The sequence below is a fragment of the Mycothermus thermophilus genome, assembly GCF_041956435.1.
Source record: "Mycothermus thermophilus strain CBS 625.91 unplaced genomic scaffold VTJ04scaffold_2, whole genome shotgun sequence".
NCBI classification, from domain to species: Eukaryota; Fungi; Ascomycota; class Sordariomycetes; order Sordariales; family Chaetomiaceae; genus Mycothermus; species Mycothermus thermophilus.
The window spans coordinates 497,088-517,574 of record NW_027191428.1 but is presented as its reverse complement, the minus strand read 5'-3'; the positions used below and the strand labels follow the sequence as shown (position 1 = coordinate 517,574).

Below are 20,487 nucleotides of genomic sequence, written 5' to 3'. Positions count from 1 at the left end.
ATGGAAAGGTGGATGGTGCGGAACATGACCGGGGGTCAAAGTGTATTTAAAGCGAGGGAGGGATGATGGCGGAGAGAGGCTGGCTGGGAGGGGAGCCGAAGGAACCTAAAAGGGGCCGACCGACGTCGAGTGACGAGTGACGGCATGCCATGGTCATCCGTTGGCCGTACCGAGCGCTCGTACACTTCACACTCCCCAGTTCCATGTTTGTTCTCGGATCCAAACCTCCAGGTACCCCCCATTGTTGACAGGGCAGACTAGACATCAAAACCAACTCCGGCATTGACGCCTCTTGCATGCCGGTGTCATCCTGGATCTAGCCATCCCGTTATCCCATCTGGGCAACTCGCCAACTTCAGGGTCTGCCGACGGGAGCAAAGATGATGAGACTCGATCAGGACCATGCACCAAAGCACTTGAGTATCTGTATGGAAAAGATATATAATGTAGTCATGTTGCTCCCTCGCCATGTCAAGTTTCGTTGTTGCGTTCACCATACCTATCCCCATTCCATCATTGTCTGGTGACTGAGCATACCTTACCGATGCCACGAGTGTAATCCGACATGTCCTAGATGACCATCTTGCTTCTTCCGCTGAAATCTCAACCCACGGGGTTTGACATCGTGGTGAGCCCATGACCTCCCTATCCGAAGGTGACCGGGGCAGGAGGAGGCTGGCCTTGACCTCTGCGACCCGAGTTGGCATCATGCAAGATGCTTGACAGGGAATGGAGCCTGGTCTAACGGCGACGACCCTGGTGATACCACGGGAGACTGAAGTTTTTTCGAGCAATCTGCCACACTTCCCCCTTCCGGCCCAGCGTCGACGGAATGACCAGTGCCGTGTCGTTAGTTGACGATGCACTTGAGCTTTGACTGTGTCAGTTCGAGAAGATGCCCCCCCAGTTGGACTTCCCCAGCGCTCGGCTGAGAGTGGCGGCAGCGGTATGTGCCTAACCCCAGTGGTCCAGCAAGCTTTGCTTCAAACAGGCTTGATATTTTCTAGGAAAGATGTTTGACAATTTGCCAAGTCGACGGGATGGGTTCTTTGTCGTTTGTCTCGGGATCCATGGATCTGCCCGTTCACGATCCAGAGGTTTTGACGACAGCGATGGAGGGGAGACGAACCTCCTCGCCGCATCCTCAACACAGCCAATCTCAATTGTGCACTGGATCAATCCACTCGGTTCGACAATCTGCATTAAAAACACGAAAAACGATGCAGAATAATCTGACTCCTCCGTTTTGCTGGTGGTGGTGTCGAGGCACTCTGGAATGGGGACGTGGCCATGACACTGCGGGGTTGGGTCTGCGCCAACACAACAGGACGCTGCTCTGACATCAGTTTCACCATGGCCATGCCATGGCAATCGTAGCGACAAGATTTCTGTTCTTCCATGTTTCCAATAGCTCTTGCCAAGCATCGGCTGTTCTCTCTATACCAGCCGTGATGGATCAGACCTCCCAGACACAGACATGCCATCACTTGAAAACTGATTTCACGCCCACCCACACAAGCTCGAAGCGCATGTGATGCGATGTACTCTCACACACGCTTTGCGGCCCATACCTTCTTACATGAACGAATTTGTGAAATGATCAGCCCAAGGCAAACGGCAAAAAAGCTGAGTCTTCCCGGCCTTCTGGAGAGAGACGCTCGCTGTCTGACGGAAGCATGTCTTGGGCATTCAAAACCTACCACAACGACATGTAGTTCTTATGAGTTTCTTCCTGTGGCTCTTGCTTCTTCCGTCATGATCGGCTTTCGCGTGTACATCTTGCGTCTAGTTCATCATCACATGAAGGAAGGAAAGGATCTCCTCTCTTGGTCTCGAGAATGGTGATACTGCCGCAGATAAATGCGCCTTCTCACACCGTACTGAGCATAGAGAAGTCTCGTATTTGGAACTAATGGATGCTACAGGTTTCGGCATTCTTTTTCTGATGGATCCCTCGCGGCATAACGATTCTCAAGAAGGCACCTTGTTGCTCGCCAATCACTCATCAATATCATCCACATCAAGTCACCAGCCATTGAGATAACTGCTGGATTCAAATCCTACGTGGCTGGAAGATACTTGAACCCCATGGATCGTAGTTCCGGAGCGCTGGTAGAGGCCAGGTGCCACCGGGAGATCCCTTATTGGAGATCACCCCGCAATGAGGGACGAATGATCCTTTTGCCTTGTCGATAAGTGTTTGTCAGAATCATGCTGTATTCATCAGAGAAAACAACCTCCCGCCATCTCCGACCATGATGTTGCGCTCAACGGGAAGCGGCACAAAGCACTGAGACAAATATCAAGGGTGTTTGGAAAGTGCCCAATCCATCGTAGCGCCTCCATTCCCGACTCTCGCAAAAGGGAAACTCGACGCAAAATATCGATAGAGCAAGAATCAGATTTACCGTGTTGCTTTCATGGTGTTACTGCAAAGCGACCTCACAAAAACGGCCATTTCGAGGGAAGTGGCTCGAAGGTAGTTCAATGTACAGCAGAACTTGACAAGGGGAGGCGACCGGGTCAACAAGGCTCGTCGACCAAGGCAAGAAAACCGCCTTATTCTATCCAAAAAGTGACTGGCAACACGGAACAAATATCATCAACAAAGCAGACACCCCAAGGACCGCCCATCCGTCAACCCCCGTCCCGTTCACGTCGTCGCTTGCTGGCGTCATGCCGGGGTTGCAACACTTGACGGTCCGCCTGTGCACGCCCCGGACCGCAGCTTTCGCAACACATCAATTAGAAACATCCCACGGGATCTACCAAAACCTACCACACCCATAGCGATACCTCCCTGACCCCTCCATGAGCCCTGCGCACAGCAAAGCCACGATGGTTGAGGTTGTTGTTCAGGAAGCACAGACCACCTGCTGCCGCCTGGCGGCTGGCGGCTTGGGGCAATCGATCAATGGCCGGGGGTGGGGCTCCCGTCCATGGGCTCTCCCCCTGCATCCGCGCTCTCGGAAAGCATTGACCAGGGCCCCACCTCACCTGGGTAGCCCCACACTTCTCCCGGCCTTGCCAAGACCAGACCTCTGGGAAGTCCCGTCAAGCGGATGATGCTCCACACAATGTCGTGGGGCTCCAAGACTTGCTGCAGCAGCTTTCGGGTTGTCAACACAGAGCAGAGAGAGCCCCACCATCACCAACGACGACGGGGAGCTTCCATACCGCCAGCCTGCACCTCATTCACCACCTCAAATCTCACACTAACTTAAAGAACGGTCGAATTCCCTTCTCCCCTTCGAGCGACGACGCAGCGAACCCCACCTCGAAGCTAAGAAGTCAACGCAGCTTGCAACCTAAGAACCAACCTCCCAACCTACCCCCAGCTTCCGACCTACCTCCAAACCACCACCAACCCAACCCCCCCTTACCACACCAACCCTCTCACCACAACCTCCAAACCACCAACCAACCCAATCACAATGTCCGACCGAGGCCAACACCGCGGACGTGGCAGAGGAGGCCGCGGCGGCGGCGGAGGAGGAGGCGGTCGTGGCGGCGGACAACACCATCACGGCTCCCAGACCCAGCAACAATCATCAGCCCAGGCGCAGGAGCGGCCCAAGAAGGAGAATATTCTCGATTTGAAGAAGTACATGGACAAGCGGGTTACGGCCAAGTTCAATGGCGGGCGGGAAGGTTCGTATCGTCCGTCGTGGTCGTCCATGACACCAATCAATATGGTCTTGGCCAGGAAGTTATGAGGAGGGAGGCGGCTAACAGCGATGCTTTTTGTTGGTTCCCAGTGACCGGCGTTCTAAAAGGTTACGACGCGCTGATGAACCTTGTCCTGGACGAGGTTGAGGAGCTTCTTCGAGGTATGAGACACACACCCCTCCCCCACAAACATATGTATTATTGTATTGGATTGTATTGTATTCCCATTGTGCTCACCAATGAACCTTAACAACGACAGACGACGAAGGCAACGAAGTCACCCGCCCCCTCGGGCTCGTGGTGGTCCGCGGCACCCTCCTCGTCATGCTCAGCCCCGTGGACGGCAGCGAAGTGATAGCCAATCCGTTTTTGCAAGCCGAGGATTGAGTGAGACGCACTCCGGACGAAGCAATTCTCAGTCAATCAGTCAGTTAGACGGTCAGGCAGGCAGGTAGGCAGCTCTGCGGTTGGGATTGGGGTTGGGGTTCGTTGTGTAAGGTTTGCTACGGACACATGCTGCATGGCGAGGCGGAAAAGGAGGGGGATGATGGCTCCGTTGTAGACTAGAAAGAGGAAGAGGGGTTGCGTCAAGAAGGAGGCATCAAGAGGAATCAGAATCAAAGTCCAGCCCCGTCCTCCGGGTTGAGTTTGGGGGGGAGGATGATGATGGGTTCGGTACAACGGGGTTGACCAACCTAGAGGGGAGTCAGTCATGGGATCGAAGGAGAAGGCGGTGGTTCATTCCATTGATCGAGGGAGTGGGGGACAGATATTCTCTGGAATTGCGAAGCATAAAGTGCGGGACAGGGAAATGGATTGGGGAATTAAGAAGAGAAAAATAAACAGGCAATCCGGATAACTGGCTATGGAAGTTTAGAGACATTGGCTGGCTTTGGGAACAAAGCATGTGGTTTTTGTTTGAAGAAATTCAAGACCAACCCTGCTTCCAAACTCAAAAGAATCAGACCTCCAGACTTCCAGTGCTGGCAAAGAGCGCCCTCCTTGTGTATGGACTGCTTTTGCGACTTGGAACCATATACAGGCGACAGGCATAATCGGCATGCACCTTCGGCCCAGACAAAAAGAGATGACACCTATGGCACCACAGGCGGCTTTGGCTTACTTGTGTTATTCGAACATTTGTCATTTAATCCCAAAAGCCGGAAAAGCCATAATCACCACACCAAACTTGAATTTCAACAATGTGATATTTCGTTACGTTATACTACTCATACTTTCTCTGCTAGACAAAAAAGAAAACAACACCCTCAACTCCTACCTCCTGTCACTCGCTTACCCTCTTCTCTCCTTCACGTTCGTTTCGTAGCTAAGGTCCCAAACACACTTCCGTCTACTCTCTCTCTCTTCTTCTCTTATTCTTCTCGTCACGTCACGTCACAAACATCAAAATGTCTCCTCGTTTCCCGGCTCCTCCACCAAAGAAACACACCGTTCACACGGGTGTCAAACCGGTAGTCGTGCCTCTCCTAATAACCCCCTTTGTTCCCTGTCCAATGGCCGATCCTCATGGGAATTCCATTCCACCAGAGTCTCCTCGACCCATCATCATCATCAACCAGGCAGCCACACTAAGGTAATGAGCATGCTTTCATCTCTAAACTCCTTTGGCCCAGCTGCATGCTGGGAAGGCCTTTATCCCCTCCGCGACTTCCATCCAACACTTCATCTCCACCAAGGGGCGGTTTCTTCTTAACCACGGGTATTTGAACCTCGGTACTTTCATCGCTTGGACCTCGTTCTGGAACTCTCTTTGATCCCCTCCGCCTCCATATCATTCGACTCCGCAACAACAAGCCCCAAAGAACTCCCCGGGACTACTGGTCTCGTTGTCCTCCCCCTGCCAAGAAACCATCCCCCTTTCCACAGCCAAGAAGAGGAACAAGACCCGGCATTTTCCCCCATGACTCCGGCGGTATCCTAATTATTCGCGCCCGGGGCGCCGGTCTTGCTGAATTTGACCAATTCGTTAAACGACCGCTCAAACATCTGCTTGAGCTCGCGGTACGAGACGACAAAGACCGTCTCGTTGTCGGGGCTGGTCAGGAGCACCATCTCGTCGATGCCCGCGTCGAGCTTGTTCAGGCAAGTGATCATGTGGCCGATGGCGAGGTTCGGCTTGCCGTCGGCCTCGACCCGGTGGAAGACGTAGTCGCGGAACAGCTTGAGCTGGTACCGGTCGCCCGTCTCGGACCAGCCCTGCATGACGCCCAGGTCGCCGCGCTCGAGGATGGCCATGAGCTTCATCATGATGCGGGCGATGCGGCCGTTCTCGAGCTCGCGGGCCAGGTAAAACTGCTTCTCGTCATTGTCTTGGAGAGCGAGGTCAAAGTAGGTGGTCATGTGGGTGGCGATTCCGCTGATGAAGCTCTCGATGCTCTTGAACTCTCCCGGGTTCGGCGGGGCGATGAGCCAAGCGACGGCATCCTTCAGGTTGGCCGAATACTTGTTGGCCATCGAGTCCAGGGCGGCCGAGATGTTGCTGAGGTGAATGGGCGGGGTAGATGTGGCCAGGGAAAGGATAAGCCTGCCAAACTTGACCAGGTCCTCCTGCTGCAGCTCCTGCAGGGACTTGGTGTTGGACTCGAACTGCACGACATCCAGGATGGAACAGGCCGAGAGCCGGATGCGGTTCGTCTCGGAAACGATGACCTTGCTGGGTTCGATACACCGGGCGGCCAGCTTATTGGCGTGTATCGTCTTGAGCGCGTTGGCCAGTTGACACACATAGCCCCAGAGCACATGTTCGGGGACGGGGTTGGGCGTCCTGTAGCGGTTTCCGTGCGGGGGCTGGAGGTGGCATTCCTGGAGCGTTTTGGACAAAGGATGATAGTCGAAGGCGAAGATGAGCGAACTATCGCCAAACTCGCGTGTCGTGAAAGCCTCATGTACCGTGACGATGTTGGCGTTCTTGATCTTCTTCCATTCCTTCATGACGCTGAGGATGGCTTTCTCGTTGGTTAGCCGATAGCCTTCGAGCCTCCTCAGGGCGTAATGACGGCCCGTGCGGCTGTTTTGAGCCTTGTACACCCAGCTCGGATAGCCAAATGTGGACGCGTTCTTCCTGTTATGGGTATCCAGAGGGAAGAGCGAGTGCCATCTCTCAAGCTGGGGCAGACCAGAATCTGCGGCGAGTTAGCGGCGCAGACTCATCAAAGGCACGAATATCGGAGACAACGCACTGGGCATCACCTGCTGCGTGGCGAACATCTTCTTCTGCAGCTCTTCGCGGAGCTTGGCAGGGATGAAGAAGTCGTAGGTTGCACGTTGCCACGGCTGGAGGTCCTGCCTATAGGAATCAAATGGCTGATACAAGTGGTAATTGGGTGGTTGTAGAGGTCCGGGAGCAAACGCTCCGTGCTGAGGGTAGAATTGGCCAGCCGGGGCAGCCAGTGCCGCGTGGTCACCCGCGAACATGTTGTACTGGCCGGCGGCCGGCAGGGCTGCTCCAAGGGTGGTCATGGTGGTGAACGGATCAGCGTAGAGGCCAGCGGCCTCGTGGCCGACGCCCTTGGCAGCCTGTGACATGGTCAGGGCAAGATTGGCGGAGAGCTACTAGCCGAAGGGGTGTACTGACATTGTTGATGTCATAGTTTTGTGGTGTAAACTCCCGAATGGCAGCGGGATTGAAGACGGTGCTGTCGTTGGCCTGCGGAATGGTGGGTGCTGCCAGCCGATGGTTAGCCAGATCCGCGACCGAGGTGATGGGAGAAAAGGGTTCGTAGTGTCTTGGGACTCTACTCACTGGCAACACCGCGTGGGGTAAAAGGGGCGGCGCTCACGGCCTGGGATGGAAGGCTCGTTTTCTTCGGGAGGGCCGAGATGTGTCCGGAAGGTGTGAAAGCGGGTGATTCGACGTTGAAGGTTTTCTTTGGGCTATTACTGGGAAACGGTCAGCAACGCTGTCGGTGTGTTGGCGGGGGCATGACATACTGGTCTTGTTGTGGCGAAGAGGTCTTGCCGTTCTGGTCATGGTTGAACGTGCATCCTTGGTCCTCAAAGCGGCAGTGGCCGTAGATGAGGATGTTACGGCACAGGGTGTCCTTGTTTTCTGCAGGATCGCGACATGTAAGCATGCTGTTGACGCTGGGGCTGCTTCAAGGACATGTTTGGCGGACCTCTGCTCTTGGATCGAGGAGACGCGACTTGACGCCGGAGCTCATTCGAGGTCGAGTACCGAGTAGCTGCCATATTGCAGGGACGGTGCGGGCGGGCGGTAGGTCAGGGATACGGGACCTCGACTAGATCTGAGAGCAGATGGGGTGTGTGAGCTTGGAACGAGTTGAGAGAGATGTGATTGTAACGGCGGTGGATATGCGGTCGAGGGAGTGGTGTTGGGGCCGTATCGTATGAGTGGTGCAGGAATCGACTTACTGGATGTCTTCTGTATTCTCCCATGGTTCGGTCGAGGAACGGGCGGTATGGCACCCATCAAGATGAGAAAGACGGCCGGCCGTGGGGTTGGGGAACACGGACCGCCGTGGTCAGGGCCGATCGCGCAGAGGTGTAGCGAAGTTTGTTGTCGCGCTGGTCGTCTCAGCTCAAGCGGAGCCCGGATTACTGGCAAAAGTCCAGCGCGGGCCCGGAGAGCAAGGTGTCGGACGAGGTCCCCGGATGGTGTTTTGGTCTGGCGGATGACAAGCAGCAAGTCCCAAAGTCCAGTCCGAGTCGCAGGAGAGGTGGGCAGCGGATGCGGTGGGTGCGGGTCCCAAAATGTGGGTCCAAGCACTGATCTCTTGGTCGGGTCCCCGTCCTCAGGAAAGTGGGGTCTCAGCATGGACACGACCCGGGAAGGGGCTGGGGCTCCCATCCGACGCGACGCCCTGTGCTCTTCAGCCTCACTTGGGGGCTACAGAGGTGTGGCGCTCGGAACTTGCCGATCAATGAATGGATCCCTGACAGGTGGGTGGGGTGGGAACTTGAGGCGCATGCGCCATGCCAAGATGGTTTCTGGAACGCTGACCTCATCTTGACGGCTCCAACCTGCATCCTTCAACTTGCTGTCAACTTCAACTCGTCCGTAGGTGGACAACCAGACCTGGACCTGGACGCTTTGGGAACACACAAATACCACCAACACAACTCTGGACTTCCTGACGCAAAACAGCATCGGAAACCTGAATCCTCGACTTATTCGCCATCACACTGTGTGACCCGTGTGAACCGCATTGTGTTGGTTGCAAAGGCCACGTTGGTGTACTGGCGAACAAGCTCAATCTGGTGCGCCCAAGTGTCACATCTCCGTCGAACCGCGCACACGGAACAACCACGGACGTCCAGGCTGAAAGGCCGATCACTACTACGATCAACTAGGGGCGACGACAACTTTATATCCGAAACTCTCGATCCCAGCCCAACGCCAACAGACGAACATACCCTCGCCTGCCTCGTCGATTCATGGACTGCGATTGAAACAATCATCGCCCGCGATTGGAAAACAGTGTGTGGTTTTGGGAATTTCATATGCCACAATGACGGGCGGTAGCGACTTTGACCTCGACTCTCTTTCCCCCAGCCAGCAGGAGGCACTAAGGCAATACCTGGATGTGACCAACCAAGAGCCTAAAGATGCGATCCCTCTTTTGGAGCGGTCACAATGGAATGTCCAGGTAGGTCCCACATGATCCGGTGCTCATAGACCGGAAAATGACGCTGACTTCCGATGGGACAGATCGCCATCGCCAAGTTCTTTGACGGTGAGGGCCCCGACCTCCTGGCCGAGGCCCGGGCTGCCCAAGCGACAGTGGCTCAGGCTTCCTCTGGACGTAACGGCACCGATCGCATCGACAGGATAAATGGCCGGCCATCACGAACACGGCGACACGAACCAGCCCCAAGAGTTGTCCCCCAGCCCTCCGTCGTCTACCACACACCTTTCATCATCGCCATCTTCTTTGCCCCCTTGCGAATCGGATATAAGATCGCTGCCGGGCTATTTCGAACCTTCCTCTACGTCTTGTCGTTCTTACCCTTGGCAATTCGGCCACGCCTCATCACATCCACCATCAACAAGGGTCTCCGCCAAACCCATGGCCGGCGGATGCTGCTCCCAAAAGAAACGGCGCAGCGGTTCCGACGAGACTTTGAAGAAGAGTACGGCATGAAGGGATTCCCGTTCTTCGAGGGCGGCCACGCTCAGGCCCTGGATCTGGCCAAGAAGGACCTTAAGTTCCTCCTGACCATCCTTCTGCCTCCGGAGCATGACGACTCCGAAGCCTTCGTCCGCAACACCCTCCTCGCGCCGGAAGTTGTCGAGTTTCTCAAAGATCCCGCCAACAACCTGATCATCTGGGGCGGCAACCTGCTCGACACGGAAGCCTACCAGGTATCCCTAGAGTACCGCTGCAACAAGTTCCCCGTCACGTGCATCACCTGCCTTACTCCCATGGATGGCGGCACTCCGATGAGCATCGTCAAGCGCCTCGTCGGCCCCATGACGCCAGAGTCCTACATCGCCCATATCCAGCGCGTCATGGCCCGGTACGGCCCCGATCTTGATGGCATCCGCGCCCAGCGGGCCGAGATGGAAGCGACCCGCCGGCTCCTCGCCGAGCAAGACGCCGCCTACGAGCGTTCCGTCGCCATCGACCGCGAGAAGAAACGCCAGAGGCTCGAAGCAGAGGCGGCAGCCGCCGCGGCGGAAAAGCGCGCCCGGGAAGAAGCCGAGGCGGCCGCTCTCCTGGCAGAGCAGGTCCGGCGCTGGAGGGAGTGGCGCGCCGGCACCATCCGCCCGGAGCCCGGAGCCGAGATCAAGAATGCGGTGCGCCTGGCGCTGAACCTGCCCCCGACGACCGGCATCGGCCGCGTGGTCCGTCGGTTCCATCCCGATACCACGTTGGAGGAGCTCTATGCCTTTGTGGACTGCTACGCGGTTCTTCAGGAGCGGGAACAGCAGAGCGACGGTGTTGCCAACGGCCCGGCGACGGGAGAGAAGCCGGAGGGGTATGAGCACAAGTTCACGTTTGAGATCTACACGGTGATGCCGAGGGAGAAGTTGGTGCCGAGCACGACGGTGACGCTGGCTGAGAAGCTGGGGAGGGGGGGAAATCTTGCCGTAGAGGAAATTTTGTAAAGGGGTAGGGTAGATAGTACTATTCTTAATACTTTCTGCTGTACACATGGTGGATTGGAATGTTTCAGATTTTGTGTTTAGAGAGGCCAGGAGTCCTCTACGTGTTTTGTCTGGGCTTGTGCAGGTAAACAATTTGGCTATCGGAGGGTGGTGTTTGGGTGGGCAGGTGTTGGGGTTGGATTGGAATATAAGCTTGAAAGGCAGCGTTTAACCCATGCTTGATGTTATATGTCTCCAGTGCCATCGATGGAGGCCATATGCTGACTGGGAATGCCACCTGCTCTAAGGGGCCGGGGACTCCCAGCTCACGTACCTTATGGTACCGTATGTACACCTACTTCCCAAAGATCGAGACGAGAACTTATGCCCCTCAGTGCTCAACGTGGCTTGTCACTGAGACACCGGAGGATTACAACAAGGCGAAAAAAGTACACACGACACAGGGCATGTAGGTAGCTCAAGTCATGCCTGCCGTAAGCTTTGTACGACGTGACCGTTCTGGAGGTGCCGCATAGCTTGCTCTTCCAGGTTCCCAGACCGGCATGGTATGGACTTACCTTAATGACTGAGAGGCAATAGATGCTGTCCGTGGGATAGATTTGACGTCATGAACCGGTATTTCCGAGTAGCTGGTTGCTGGTGTAGGACCTTGGGCCTTCAACGCCAAAGGAGAACAAGGAGTGGCAGATGGAAATGCTTGCGCGTCCCTCCAGCGGGAGAATGAGGCGGTGCAAGTGAGTTGAGGTCCGATGATGCACGATGATGAAGTGGTGGGCAATGGAATGGAGGGGGAAATGTTGTCTTGGAAAGGCGAGGAGGGAGACATTCTCGGAGATAACGTGTAAAGCCAAACCTTGGCTCCAATCGTGAGATGCATTTGATGCTGCGGTCATGTCTTTGATGGCGATGGTGATGCTGGTGTTGCAAGTTCTGGCCTGGGCTTTTGAGATCTTGGCATCGGTCCGGGGCTTGAGCGGTTGACGAACCATGTGGGTCCCAAGCGGCGTTCGCCCCGCCTTCACTCGTCTCGCTGTGCAGTTCCCGCCGGCCCCTGGCTGCGTCTGCGTTGATGGTTTGCCGCGCATTAGCGGGCTTCATCACCTCTTCGTCGTCGCATCCCATCCGTCCACGCGTCCAGTCCTCCAGCGTTGTCTTCTTCAAACACTGAGGCTGTCAGTGTGGATTTGTATTTTCATTGTTTTCCCTTTGATTTTGTTCGATTTTTTTTATCTCTTTTGTTCTTTCTGTTGCTGCTTGTTTTTAAAATTATTGTGGGTTCAAAGCCGTGGACCAACACCTCTCCCACCCTGGACGACGTCGCAATCACCGCGGGATCGGGGGCCAAAAAGACCCGGACACAAGTCCCCGAACTTGCTGCCTAGCGCGCGTTCTCCATTTCAAAGCGGACCGCGTACTGGCTAGAGACGTGTACCTGACTTTTATTACCGCCTGGAATCTCAGGATCGGGAACTCCTGACATTCATCTGGCGGGACCCGACTTCGGGAACACCAAGACACCGCCAGCAACAAAAGTCCTGGCCTTCTCCCTTTGCGCCGCCCGCCCGTTTGTTCCTCCTCCATCCTCCGTCGCCTCGCGTGCGGTCCGACCCGGCGTCCACTTGCGACTGAGACTTGCGCCTGTCGAGTTGTTCCGCTCCATCCGTCGACGAAAATACCGACTGTAGAGAACGGACATTGGCGATTCCAAACATGGGGGGCTTCAGCATGAATCGGGTGCTGGGCACCATCAAGAAGCGCTCAACATTTGGTGGTGGTGGTGGTGGTGGTGGTATGTTTTGTGCCCTGTTGGAGAACCTAAGTGTCGAGCCATCCTGACTTTGCCCTCGAACAGACGCCGCCGCCGAAACTACGCCTGCCGACCTCAGTAACGGCTCCCCTGAAGCCATCGCCGCGCGCTGTGTGGTACGTCCCGACCATTGCCGACGAAGAACTTGCTACGGAAACCCCTCTCGAGAATCACGATGCTAACTGTGTCTCCCACGTTCCAGAAACAATTCTGCCACTCTGCCGGGGCGTCAACGGTGCGTACGAGTCTTTATTTGGGCACCGATTTCACAAGCTCGACTCTTGACTGACATGGCGCATGCGCTTTCCAGGGCGACGATGTTGTCTACCTCCCCTCGATCGTTGAATCTGCCGTTGCGTCGCCCGTCGCCGCCGAAGAGTGTGCGCGCCTGATCCGCAAGTACATGACCCAAGACTATTGGTCCAAGCCCTCGTGCCAGTACAACGCCGTCATGCTCGTCCGCATTCTCGCCGACAACCCGGGCGAGGGGTTCACCCGCTTCATCGATAAAAAGTTTGTCGACACCACGAAGGAGCTTCTCCGCGCTGGCCGCGACGCCAGTGTCCGCCAGATCTTGATGGAGACCCTCGACGCTTTCGAAACCACGAAGGCCACCGACCCTGGCTTAGCTCCGCTTATTGCCATGTGGCAGAAAGAAAAGGCCAAAGCATTCCGGGCTTATGGGGTGAGTAACCATGGGAAACTCGTGTTGAGACTCGTTCGCCAGACTGACCGGGACTGCTATCCCAGGGGGCCCAGGCGCCTGTCCCTGCGGGCTTTAACCCTTATAGTGTCCCGCCACCACCGGCAGGGCCGCCACCGCCGACGGGTTTCTATCCTCACCACGTGCCTCACCACGGCAGTCGCCATCACCGTCCTCGCCGTCTCCCCGATCCTGTCGAGCTTGCCAACCGCCTCGAGGAGGCCCGCACCTCAGCCAAGCTTCTCGAGCAGGTGGTCGGCTGCACCCCGGCTTCTGAGCTGCTCGCCAACGAGCTCGTGCACGAGTTCGCCGATCGGTGCAACGCCGCGTCCCGCAGCATTCAGGGCTACATGAATGCCACCGACCCAGCCCCAGACACCAATACCATGGAGAGCCTGATCGACGTCAACGAGCAGCTCCAGCACGCCTTGAACCTACACCGGCGTGCCGTGTTGCAGGCGCGGAAGCTGCAAGACCAAGCGAACCCTCAAGGCCAGACTCAAACCCCGCCCCAATCACAGTCCCAACAGCAGTCAAGATCTTCCACATCCCCAGATCCGTCCCGCCCTCTCTCCACGGCACCACCAGCACGGAAACCCGTCAGCGTCGCCACCGGCTTCGGCCACGGCACGACAACCAACCGTCCAACCAATGGCGGCCCCAGCAACGGAAGCGAAAAGCAGCCTCGCGTGGTTGACACCGATTCAGACGACGACGATGACAACCCCTTCCGCGACCCGCCGAACCTTTCCAACAATAACGCTCAGCGTCTTTCCTTCGAGCCGTTCCACCCGGGGTTCACGCCTGCGTCAGGGTCGGGGTCGGGGTCGGGGTCAGGATTCGGACGGGGCGCGACGGTAGTAGCAGCGGCAGCTGGCACGCCGTCGTCGGGCGCGGCGCAGCAACCGCGCAGGCCGGTTACGCCGTCAGAGGACTCGATGGATGATGTGTATAGTGCCACGCCGAAGAGGGAGACTGCGCCTGGTGGGGGGTTGAGGTAGGAGGGGTTGGGGCTGATGTGATGCCTCGGGAGGAAGTCTTGATTTTGGTTTTTCTTCTTTTGTTTACTTCGTTTCTCGACTGATCTGACTCTTTATTTACCCCCTTGACCCCTTTTGATATCCAGCGTGGGATTTCATCTGCAGATACAGTTGAGTCAGTTGATTTTTGGTTTTGGTAGGGGTTTGGTTGTGAGGGATTTAAGCCATGTCCATTATCGATTTACGTTCAGCGCGAGTCCGATATCCTTGTTTGGACAAGTTCTGTTCATGCACCTCGGGTTGGAAGGGTGGGACGGAGGGAAGTGAGAGATGATACCTGGTTGGGAACATCTGGATATGGATGGATACCTTGAGATTCGAAAGTTGGGAATGAAACCGGTTGGGTTTGTGCTCTCTATCCTTTGGGCTTGGGCTTGGAATGGCTTGGATGGGATGGAATGAGTCAAAGGGATTTGGATTCTCTTGTTGATAATCTGTTCAACTGTCCATGTTTTTTTTTGCTTTGTTTTCTTGTTGGTTATATATTTAGTGCGCATTTTAATGCTGGTTTGGCTTGCTGGATTTGGTTTGACGCCCTTCTTCCACTACTTGGTGACGGCATTCCCGTTATGAGGGGAATGTTTGAGTTATGGGTTATGTGGCCATGACTCTGCTTTCGAGATGTGTATTTTGTTGGTTTCTGATTGTGGCATGACAACTCTTGGATACCATGAGGGTTTTGCTTTTTGTCGGTCGACTATATTCCAGCTTTTGTTTGATATCATCATCTTTTTTGTGTTGATCAATACACTGGCGTTGGTGTTTGACATCTTTGTCGTGATTTGGCGAGGTTTTTGAGTTGACGTGGCTGAGCTTTTGGTATTTTGTGTGTTGGCAAGATATGCTTACTCCGTAACCCCTTTGAGGAGTCACAATGTACTCCGTAATACATGCAGTGGAAGCGTCTGCTGACATCCCGTTACCAGGCTGCAATATCCTCCTTTAACCTCTGGTGTAGAGCCTCAGACCATACTCCTACTTTCCTCCCATTCCACATCCTATGCTCCACCCCGTCTTTTCCGGGGAACGATTCCCAAGCAGCGCTTCATCTGCTTTGACATCACCCGCCTTCGTTCCCTCTCCTTTTACATACCTAGGTACCTCAGATCCCCCAAATCCAAATTGTACCCAATAACAATCTTCCATGAATACTGACCATTGTGACAGACCCCCCCATATAGATAGGTCCCTCAAGCCGGCCGCCGTTCTCCCGTCTCCTGCTCTTCCAGCATAACTTCAAGCCCAGAGACACACCTAGTCCCACCGCAGCCACCACCACCGTCGTTATTAATAGGTCCCGCCTATTGTTCCGGCGGCGGCTGCTGAAACCGCGCGCGGACCTCGGCCAACTTGGCCTCAATCTCGCGCTTCTTGCGCACCAGGTCCATGCGGTGCTGCTCGAGCATGGCGATGCGCTGTTCGGCGGAGGCTTGTTCGACTTTTTCTTTTTCCTGTTGTTTGGGGAAGGACGCGAGAAAAGAGAGAGAGGTTTGATGGTTAGATAGATTGACCGAGAGTTGGATGTACTTTGGTGTTGTTCATTTGCGATGGATGTGCGTTGTTTAAAGGAAAACCAAAGTACATACCTGCTTCCACTCCCTCTGCGTCTTGAGCCCCGCGCCGTAGATGCTGCCAGTGATGATGACGGCGGCGAAGGCGACGGTCCAGATGATGCGGCGGTATTTGAGTTTTTGGGCGGCGATTTCGGCTTCGGTGAGCGGTGCCGGCGGGGGTGGTCGTCGTCGGCGCCCGGGGATGTAGCCTGGCCCGTCGGTGAGGCCGTAGAGGAAGGGTTTGGAGTTGGGGGGTTTTGACATGGTGGATTGGACTGGGGTTGAGAGGGAACGTCGAAGGAAAGAGGGGAGGGGGTGGTGTTGGTGGTGATGAGGATGATGGGCTGTGCGCCGGGGTGAGATGTCTCCTTGTGTCGGGTTTTCTTGGTTTTGGTTGAGATGAGCTAGGTGTCTTGCTGGCCAGGGGATGGTGTTGTCGAATGGATGAGGGGTGTGAGTGAATCTCTGAGATTCGAAAGTGTTTATAATCTCCGGATGTGGAGTTTTTTACCACTAACAACACCGCCGACACAGGATATAATCTTAATAGCTCACTCAAGACACCCCGGTTGTTCAGTGGTGGGGGGGAATGATGATAGATGGAGGTGTTGGTCCAGGTCAAGATCGAAGTGATGATCAAAGTGATCAAAGTTGAGATGTTGATGCAGCGAGCCGAGCCGCAGCAGGGGTTTATCGCATGGACCCACTTTTGATCGCTGTGGAACGGCCCCACAGTTCCCTAACGGCGCTGCGAGCCTGGGGTCCGGGAATGCGATTCGGACATTTGCAACCCTGAACCCTCAGAATCAAACCGACAAACCCCATGAGAAGTGAACCAAACTTTGGTGACATTGACATTTCTCTTCCCTACTGGAATTATAGCACTGCTCTTTAATGTCGTCACATTTTCTTCTATTTTCTTCTGGGATTCGTTGTTTGCCGGAGAAGCCGTTGCTTGCTTAGTAGAGGTGGCATGAGTCTTTACTCATCGACTGTTCCTGAGGTTCCAGGCCCGAGATCTTGATTGTGTAATAGCGAGCCGTTCCTCCCGTGTTCTTGAGGGACTTGGTTCCATTGAGCCAAGCATTTATTCACCCCCTCAACCTCAACTTTCCAAAGACAGCCTGATTTCTCTCTCAACCCAAAATTCATTTTTCTTCTCTATATTAGGCCTTTGCGAGGATACAACCAACATCCCAGCACACAGGAGCAAAAGCCATTGAGACACATGTCCACACCGCGAGTATTCATCGTCCGCCACGGCGAGACGGAATGGTCCCTCAGCGGCCGCCACACCAGCGTCACCGATATCCCCCTCACCGCCAACGGCGAGAAGCGCGTCCTGGCCACGGGAAGAGCCCTGGTTGGCCCCAATCGTCTCATCGTCCCGAGCAAGCTGGTGCATGTGTAGGTCTTGAGAATAATACTAAATACACACCTGCTTTCCTTAAAGATAAGCGTTCAGAACATGACGAGACTGACATGCCATCTGACTTGACTCTCACAACAAAAAAGCTACGTCTCCCCCCGCCGCCGCGCCCAGCGGACGCTGGAACTGCTGAATCTCGCCTTCGACCACGGGCTGCCCTGGACCCCGCACGGCGCAATCACCACCACGGGCAAAGGCAACGGCCTGCCCTGCACCGCGGAGATTGAGGTCACCGAGGACATCCGCGAGTGGGACTACGGCGAGTACGAGGGCATCACGACGCCCGAGATCCGCAAGCTGCGCGCGAGCCAGGGCTTGGACCCGAACTGGGACATTTGGAGGGACGGATGTCCGGGGGGAGAGTACGTGGATATTTATCTGCTGATATTGCCTAATACCGAGATTTCTGTCGGATCGTGGGCGTTTTAGAAGTTTCGAAAGAGCGCTGACTTGTAGTTTTTCTTTTACAGAAGCCCAGCCGACGTCGTGGAGCGCCTCGACCGGCTGATCAAGGAGATCCGGGAGAAGTGGCACGCTCCGGTCCTGAACAAGCAGCAGCAGGATGGCGAGCCGGTTTCTGGGGATGTGCTCATCGTAGCCCACGGCCACATCCTGCGGGCGTTTGCCCAGCGGTGGACCGGCCATGCGCTCGATACGGGGCCGAGTTTTTTGATGGAGGCTGGCGGCGTTGGGACGTTGAGGTATGTTGATTCTTTCATTCACGGCCGTGAAGCTTGCTTGATGGGAATTACCTGCTGAGTTTGATACAGCTATGAGCATCACAATATCAACGAGCCCGCTATCCTTCTTGGGGGCGCTTTTGTTGTCGACATTCCAGGTATGTTTGGTCTTGCGTTGTTACCATGATCAAACTGGGTCAGTTGGCTTACATGCAACCATAGATGAGGACGAGAAACAAGCATAACTGAGGACTTAAAAAAGATTATCTAATGCATACTCTTTCGTAGTTCGGCGCGCAGGATGTTCATTCCAGCTGTCTTCCCAGTGTTCCTGTCCAACCAGCTTCAAAGCCACCTGCCTCGAGAAATACCACTGTAGGAGTATCAACTCCGTTAATAATACCCCATTCACACTCTCTCATAATCTGCCCTACCCTCCTCAGAGACTCTCACCCGGGTCCGCTATCAAGCCTTTGTCCCGCGAGCGATGAAGACCGTCCTGGACATCTCAGATCCGTCCGGTTTGGGAAACCGAATGTCAGTCTTCAGCTCGTCCAGGGCAAAGTCCTTGCCAACTCCCGCCTGCTCAAAGACCCCGCGGATTTGCTCCTCGGAAAAGCCATGGTGGGTGACGGTCGACGTAGCAGGGTGCGAAGCCTTCATCATTTATCCAGTTAGCTTTCTCTTCGGTGTTTGGTTTATCCCCCCCAGCTTCCCTCTTCCTTCCGGGCCTTGGTCAAACTCTGGGGAAGGTAAAGAGCAGCAAAAACCGTACGCACGAGGGGGCTGGGCTATTCGTATCGAGAGCAAGAAAGGGGGAACTTACATCCGGTTTAGCATGCGGAAGGAAATCCAAAATCACCAGCACACCGCCGGGTTTCAACCTCGCCGCGAGCCGGCGGGCCGCCAAATTCGGGTCGTCGAAGTGGTGGAATCCCAGACCGACCACGGCCAGGTCAAAGCCGAAGAAGTCGGCGGATTTGAACGTCTCGGGGTCTTCGTCTTGCGAGTCGCACAGGTTGCCTTGATAGGCGCGCATCTTTGAAGAAGAGCCCTGGGGAGTGTGAGTAATACGGTGCCTTCAGGGGAGGGGGCATGGTTGGGTTGGGAGTGAAGGGGTAGGAGGGGTCTGCGTACCTGGCTCTCAGCTTGATGGTTGTATCTGGCGACCTGGTGTGGATGTTAGCAGGAAACTGAATGGGGTGGGTAGAATGGATGAGTTCAGTGTATTAGCAGCGACTCACCATGTTCTCTGACAGATCGATGCCAACGCATTCTGTGGTGTAAGGAGACAGAGCCTTGAGAAGGGGGTAATAGTCAGTAAATGGTCCGGAATAGAGTCATCCAACCCTAGTTTCGCAGTAGTGTGGGTGTTTTGGATGGAGCATGCTCACCCTCGAGACTGTCAACTTGTTAGTACAGGTTTGTGAAGCCCAAGAGGACTCTTCTTGCAGACTGTCCTCTATCATCAAGGCCGCCATTCTCGACCATGAACAAAACCCCATATACCATGGCATTTCGAGTCCAGGGAAGATGAACACTCACCAAAGCCAGTACCACAAGCATAATCCAACAACCTCACGCTCCTCTTTTTCGGGTCCTCCGTGGAGTCTTCTCCAACCCACTCGACGCCAATGAACCCGAGCCTCGCCCGGAGCTCCTCCATCAACTGCTCATGCGTCTTGGCATGCTTCTTGTCGTACTCTGCGGCTTCCTTGCTGTAGGTTTGGAGCGGAAAGAAGAAGCGGTTGTGGTTAATATTATTCGAATAAATGGTGACAGCGGCTTGTAAGAGCAGGTGGGAGGGGGGAGAAGAAGCTTCTTGTTTCGGCAGGCTTAATACTTACTTGAAGTACTCCTTGTTGAGCGAAACGGCGCTGGGCTCAGCGCCGCCGTGATGGTGATGATGGCCGTGGCTGTGTGAGCACGAGCTGGACATGGTTTGAGCTGGGTTGGTTACCGACGAGTTCAGGTGGCTGGCGGTTGGTTCAGTCAAGATAATGAATAGGGTGCGAGACACTTGGTTTCTTATATGGTTAATCTCTTCCCAAGAGTCGTTGAGTGGATTGATAAGCCAGTGATATGTTCTTCCGGAAGCGTCCGCTGACAATGCTCTCTCCTGAGGTTGAGATGGAGGTGGTGTTCTGGAAGGTTGTGGGGATGTTTGGGGGAATCAGACTTAGGTAGCAGTTGAGCGCTAAATCCCCACTCTCACTGCTGAGTACCCTCTTGGCCACTCAATCCAAGACAGAATCCAGGGACAAGTTTGAGGCGCACTGATGAATGCATATGGCATATTCTTTTACGCAGTTTGCCTGACAATTGATAATTTCTGAAATGGGTTATTCTGTTTTAGAGCCTAAAGGCCCTTCGTTGATAGCTTCAACTGAACTTAACCTAAGACATGTAGCTCAACGGAGACCTTGCGTCATGTCCAGGAGACGCCAATTGCTCTCCTAAGCTGGAAACGATTCTCGACAGATCATAGACTGTATCGTTTCTTCCTGAGCAAGTTT

At 54.9% G+C, this 20,487-nt stretch overlaps 12 protein-coding genes across 12 annotated transcripts; 6 read left to right on the top strand and 6 right to left on the bottom strand.

The window, feature by feature from the left end:
- Window positions 1-3,434: 3,434 nt before the first annotated feature.
- Window positions 3,435-4,056, top strand: VTJ04DRAFT_2324 (uncharacterized protein; the record flags this gene model as incomplete). Its single annotated transcript, XM_069360101.1, has 3 exons — window positions 3,435-3,651; window positions 3,759-3,830; window positions 3,929-4,056. 3 exons carry the CDS (start codon window positions 3,435-3,437, stop codon window positions 4,054-4,056), a joined length of 417 nt encoding a protein of 138 aa, XP_069220845.1.
- Window positions 4,057-4,092: 36 nt separating this feature from the next.
- VTJ04DRAFT_2323 (uncharacterized protein) lies at window positions 4,093-4,383 on the bottom strand (the record flags this gene model as incomplete). Its single annotated transcript, XM_069360100.1, has 1 exon — window positions 4,093-4,383. One exon carries the CDS (start codon window positions 4,381-4,383, stop codon window positions 4,093-4,095), a length of 291 nt encoding a protein of 96 aa, XP_069220844.1.
- A 695-nt stretch (window positions 4,384-5,078) lies between these two features.
- VTJ04DRAFT_2322 (uncharacterized protein) lies at window positions 5,079-5,397 on the top strand (the record flags this gene model as incomplete). Its single annotated transcript, XM_069360099.1, has 2 exons — window positions 5,079-5,263; window positions 5,319-5,397. 2 exons carry the CDS (start codon window positions 5,079-5,081, stop codon window positions 5,395-5,397), a joined length of 264 nt encoding a protein of 87 aa, XP_069220843.1.
- Window positions 5,398-5,607: 210 nt separating this feature from the next.
- On the bottom strand, window positions 5,608-7,878 carry VTJ04DRAFT_2321 (uncharacterized protein; the record flags this gene model as incomplete). Its single annotated transcript, XM_069360098.1, has 6 exons — window positions 5,608-6,812; window positions 6,870-7,206; window positions 7,265-7,353; window positions 7,433-7,569; window positions 7,621-7,738; window positions 7,806-7,878. 6 exons carry the CDS (start codon window positions 7,876-7,878, stop codon window positions 5,608-5,610), a joined length of 1,959 nt encoding a protein of 652 aa, XP_069220842.1.
- A 30-nt stretch (window positions 7,879-7,908) lies between these two features.
- On the bottom strand, window positions 7,909-8,497 carry VTJ04DRAFT_2320 (uncharacterized protein; the record flags this gene model as incomplete). Its single annotated transcript, XM_069360097.1, has 2 exons — window positions 7,909-7,934; window positions 8,062-8,497. 2 exons carry the CDS (start codon window positions 8,495-8,497, stop codon window positions 7,909-7,911), a joined length of 462 nt encoding a protein of 153 aa, XP_069220841.1.
- Window positions 8,498-9,158: 661 nt separating this feature from the next.
- Window positions 9,159-10,759, top strand: VTJ04DRAFT_2319 (uncharacterized protein; the record flags this gene model as incomplete). The annotated part of the gene is made up of 2 exons (XM_069360095.1): window positions 9,159-9,296; window positions 9,359-10,759. 2 exons carry the CDS (start codon window positions 9,159-9,161, stop codon window positions 10,757-10,759), a joined length of 1,539 nt encoding a protein of 512 aa, XP_069220840.1.
- Window positions 10,760-11,746: 987 nt separating this feature from the next.
- On the top strand, window positions 11,747-12,444 carry VTJ04DRAFT_2318 (uncharacterized protein; the record flags this gene model as incomplete). The annotated part of the gene is made up of 2 exons (XM_069360094.1): window positions 11,747-11,831; window positions 12,221-12,444. The coding sequence occupies 2 exons, from the start codon at window positions 11,747-11,749 to the stop codon at window positions 12,442-12,444; spliced, it is 309 nt and encodes a 102-aa protein (XP_069220839.1).
- Window positions 12,445-12,469: 25 nt separating this feature from the next.
- On the top strand, window positions 12,470-14,270 carry VTJ04DRAFT_2317 (uncharacterized protein; the record flags this gene model as incomplete). Its single annotated transcript, XM_069360093.1, has 5 exons — window positions 12,470-12,548; window positions 12,612-12,682; window positions 12,769-12,801; window positions 12,877-13,251; window positions 13,317-14,270. The coding sequence occupies 5 exons, from the start codon at window positions 12,470-12,472 to the stop codon at window positions 14,268-14,270; spliced, it is 1,512 nt and encodes a 503-aa protein (XP_069220838.1).
- Window positions 14,271-14,366: 96 nt separating this feature from the next.
- Window positions 14,367-14,806, bottom strand: VTJ04DRAFT_2316 (uncharacterized protein; the record flags this gene model as incomplete). The annotated part of the gene is made up of 2 exons (XM_069360092.1): window positions 14,367-14,408; window positions 14,495-14,806. The coding sequence occupies 2 exons, from the start codon at window positions 14,804-14,806 to the stop codon at window positions 14,367-14,369; spliced, it is 354 nt and encodes a 117-aa protein (XP_069220837.1).
- Window positions 14,807-15,610: 804 nt separating this feature from the next.
- Window positions 15,611-16,126, bottom strand: VTJ04DRAFT_2315 (uncharacterized protein; the record flags this gene model as incomplete). The annotated part of the gene is made up of 2 exons (XM_069360091.1): window positions 15,611-15,760; window positions 15,896-16,126. 2 exons carry the CDS (start codon window positions 16,124-16,126, stop codon window positions 15,611-15,613), a joined length of 381 nt encoding a protein of 126 aa, XP_069220836.1.
- A 964-nt stretch (window positions 16,127-17,090) lies between these two features.
- VTJ04DRAFT_2314 (uncharacterized protein) lies at window positions 17,091-18,216 on the top strand (the record flags this gene model as incomplete). Its single annotated transcript, XM_069360090.1, has 5 exons — window positions 17,091-17,269; window positions 17,378-17,653; window positions 17,762-17,992; window positions 18,062-18,129; window positions 18,194-18,216. 5 exons carry the CDS (start codon window positions 17,091-17,093, stop codon window positions 18,214-18,216), a joined length of 777 nt encoding a protein of 258 aa, XP_069220835.1.
- A 220-nt stretch (window positions 18,217-18,436) lies between these two features.
- On the bottom strand, window positions 18,437-19,910 carry VTJ04DRAFT_2313 (uncharacterized protein; the record flags this gene model as incomplete). Its single annotated transcript, XM_069360089.1, has 7 exons — window positions 18,437-18,628; window positions 18,798-19,025; window positions 19,109-19,141; window positions 19,216-19,269; window positions 19,366-19,373; window positions 19,517-19,689; window positions 19,819-19,910. The coding sequence occupies 7 exons, from the start codon at window positions 19,908-19,910 to the stop codon at window positions 18,437-18,439; spliced, it is 780 nt and encodes a 259-aa protein (XP_069220834.1).
- Between the last annotated feature and the right edge of the window lie 577 nt (window positions 19,911-20,487).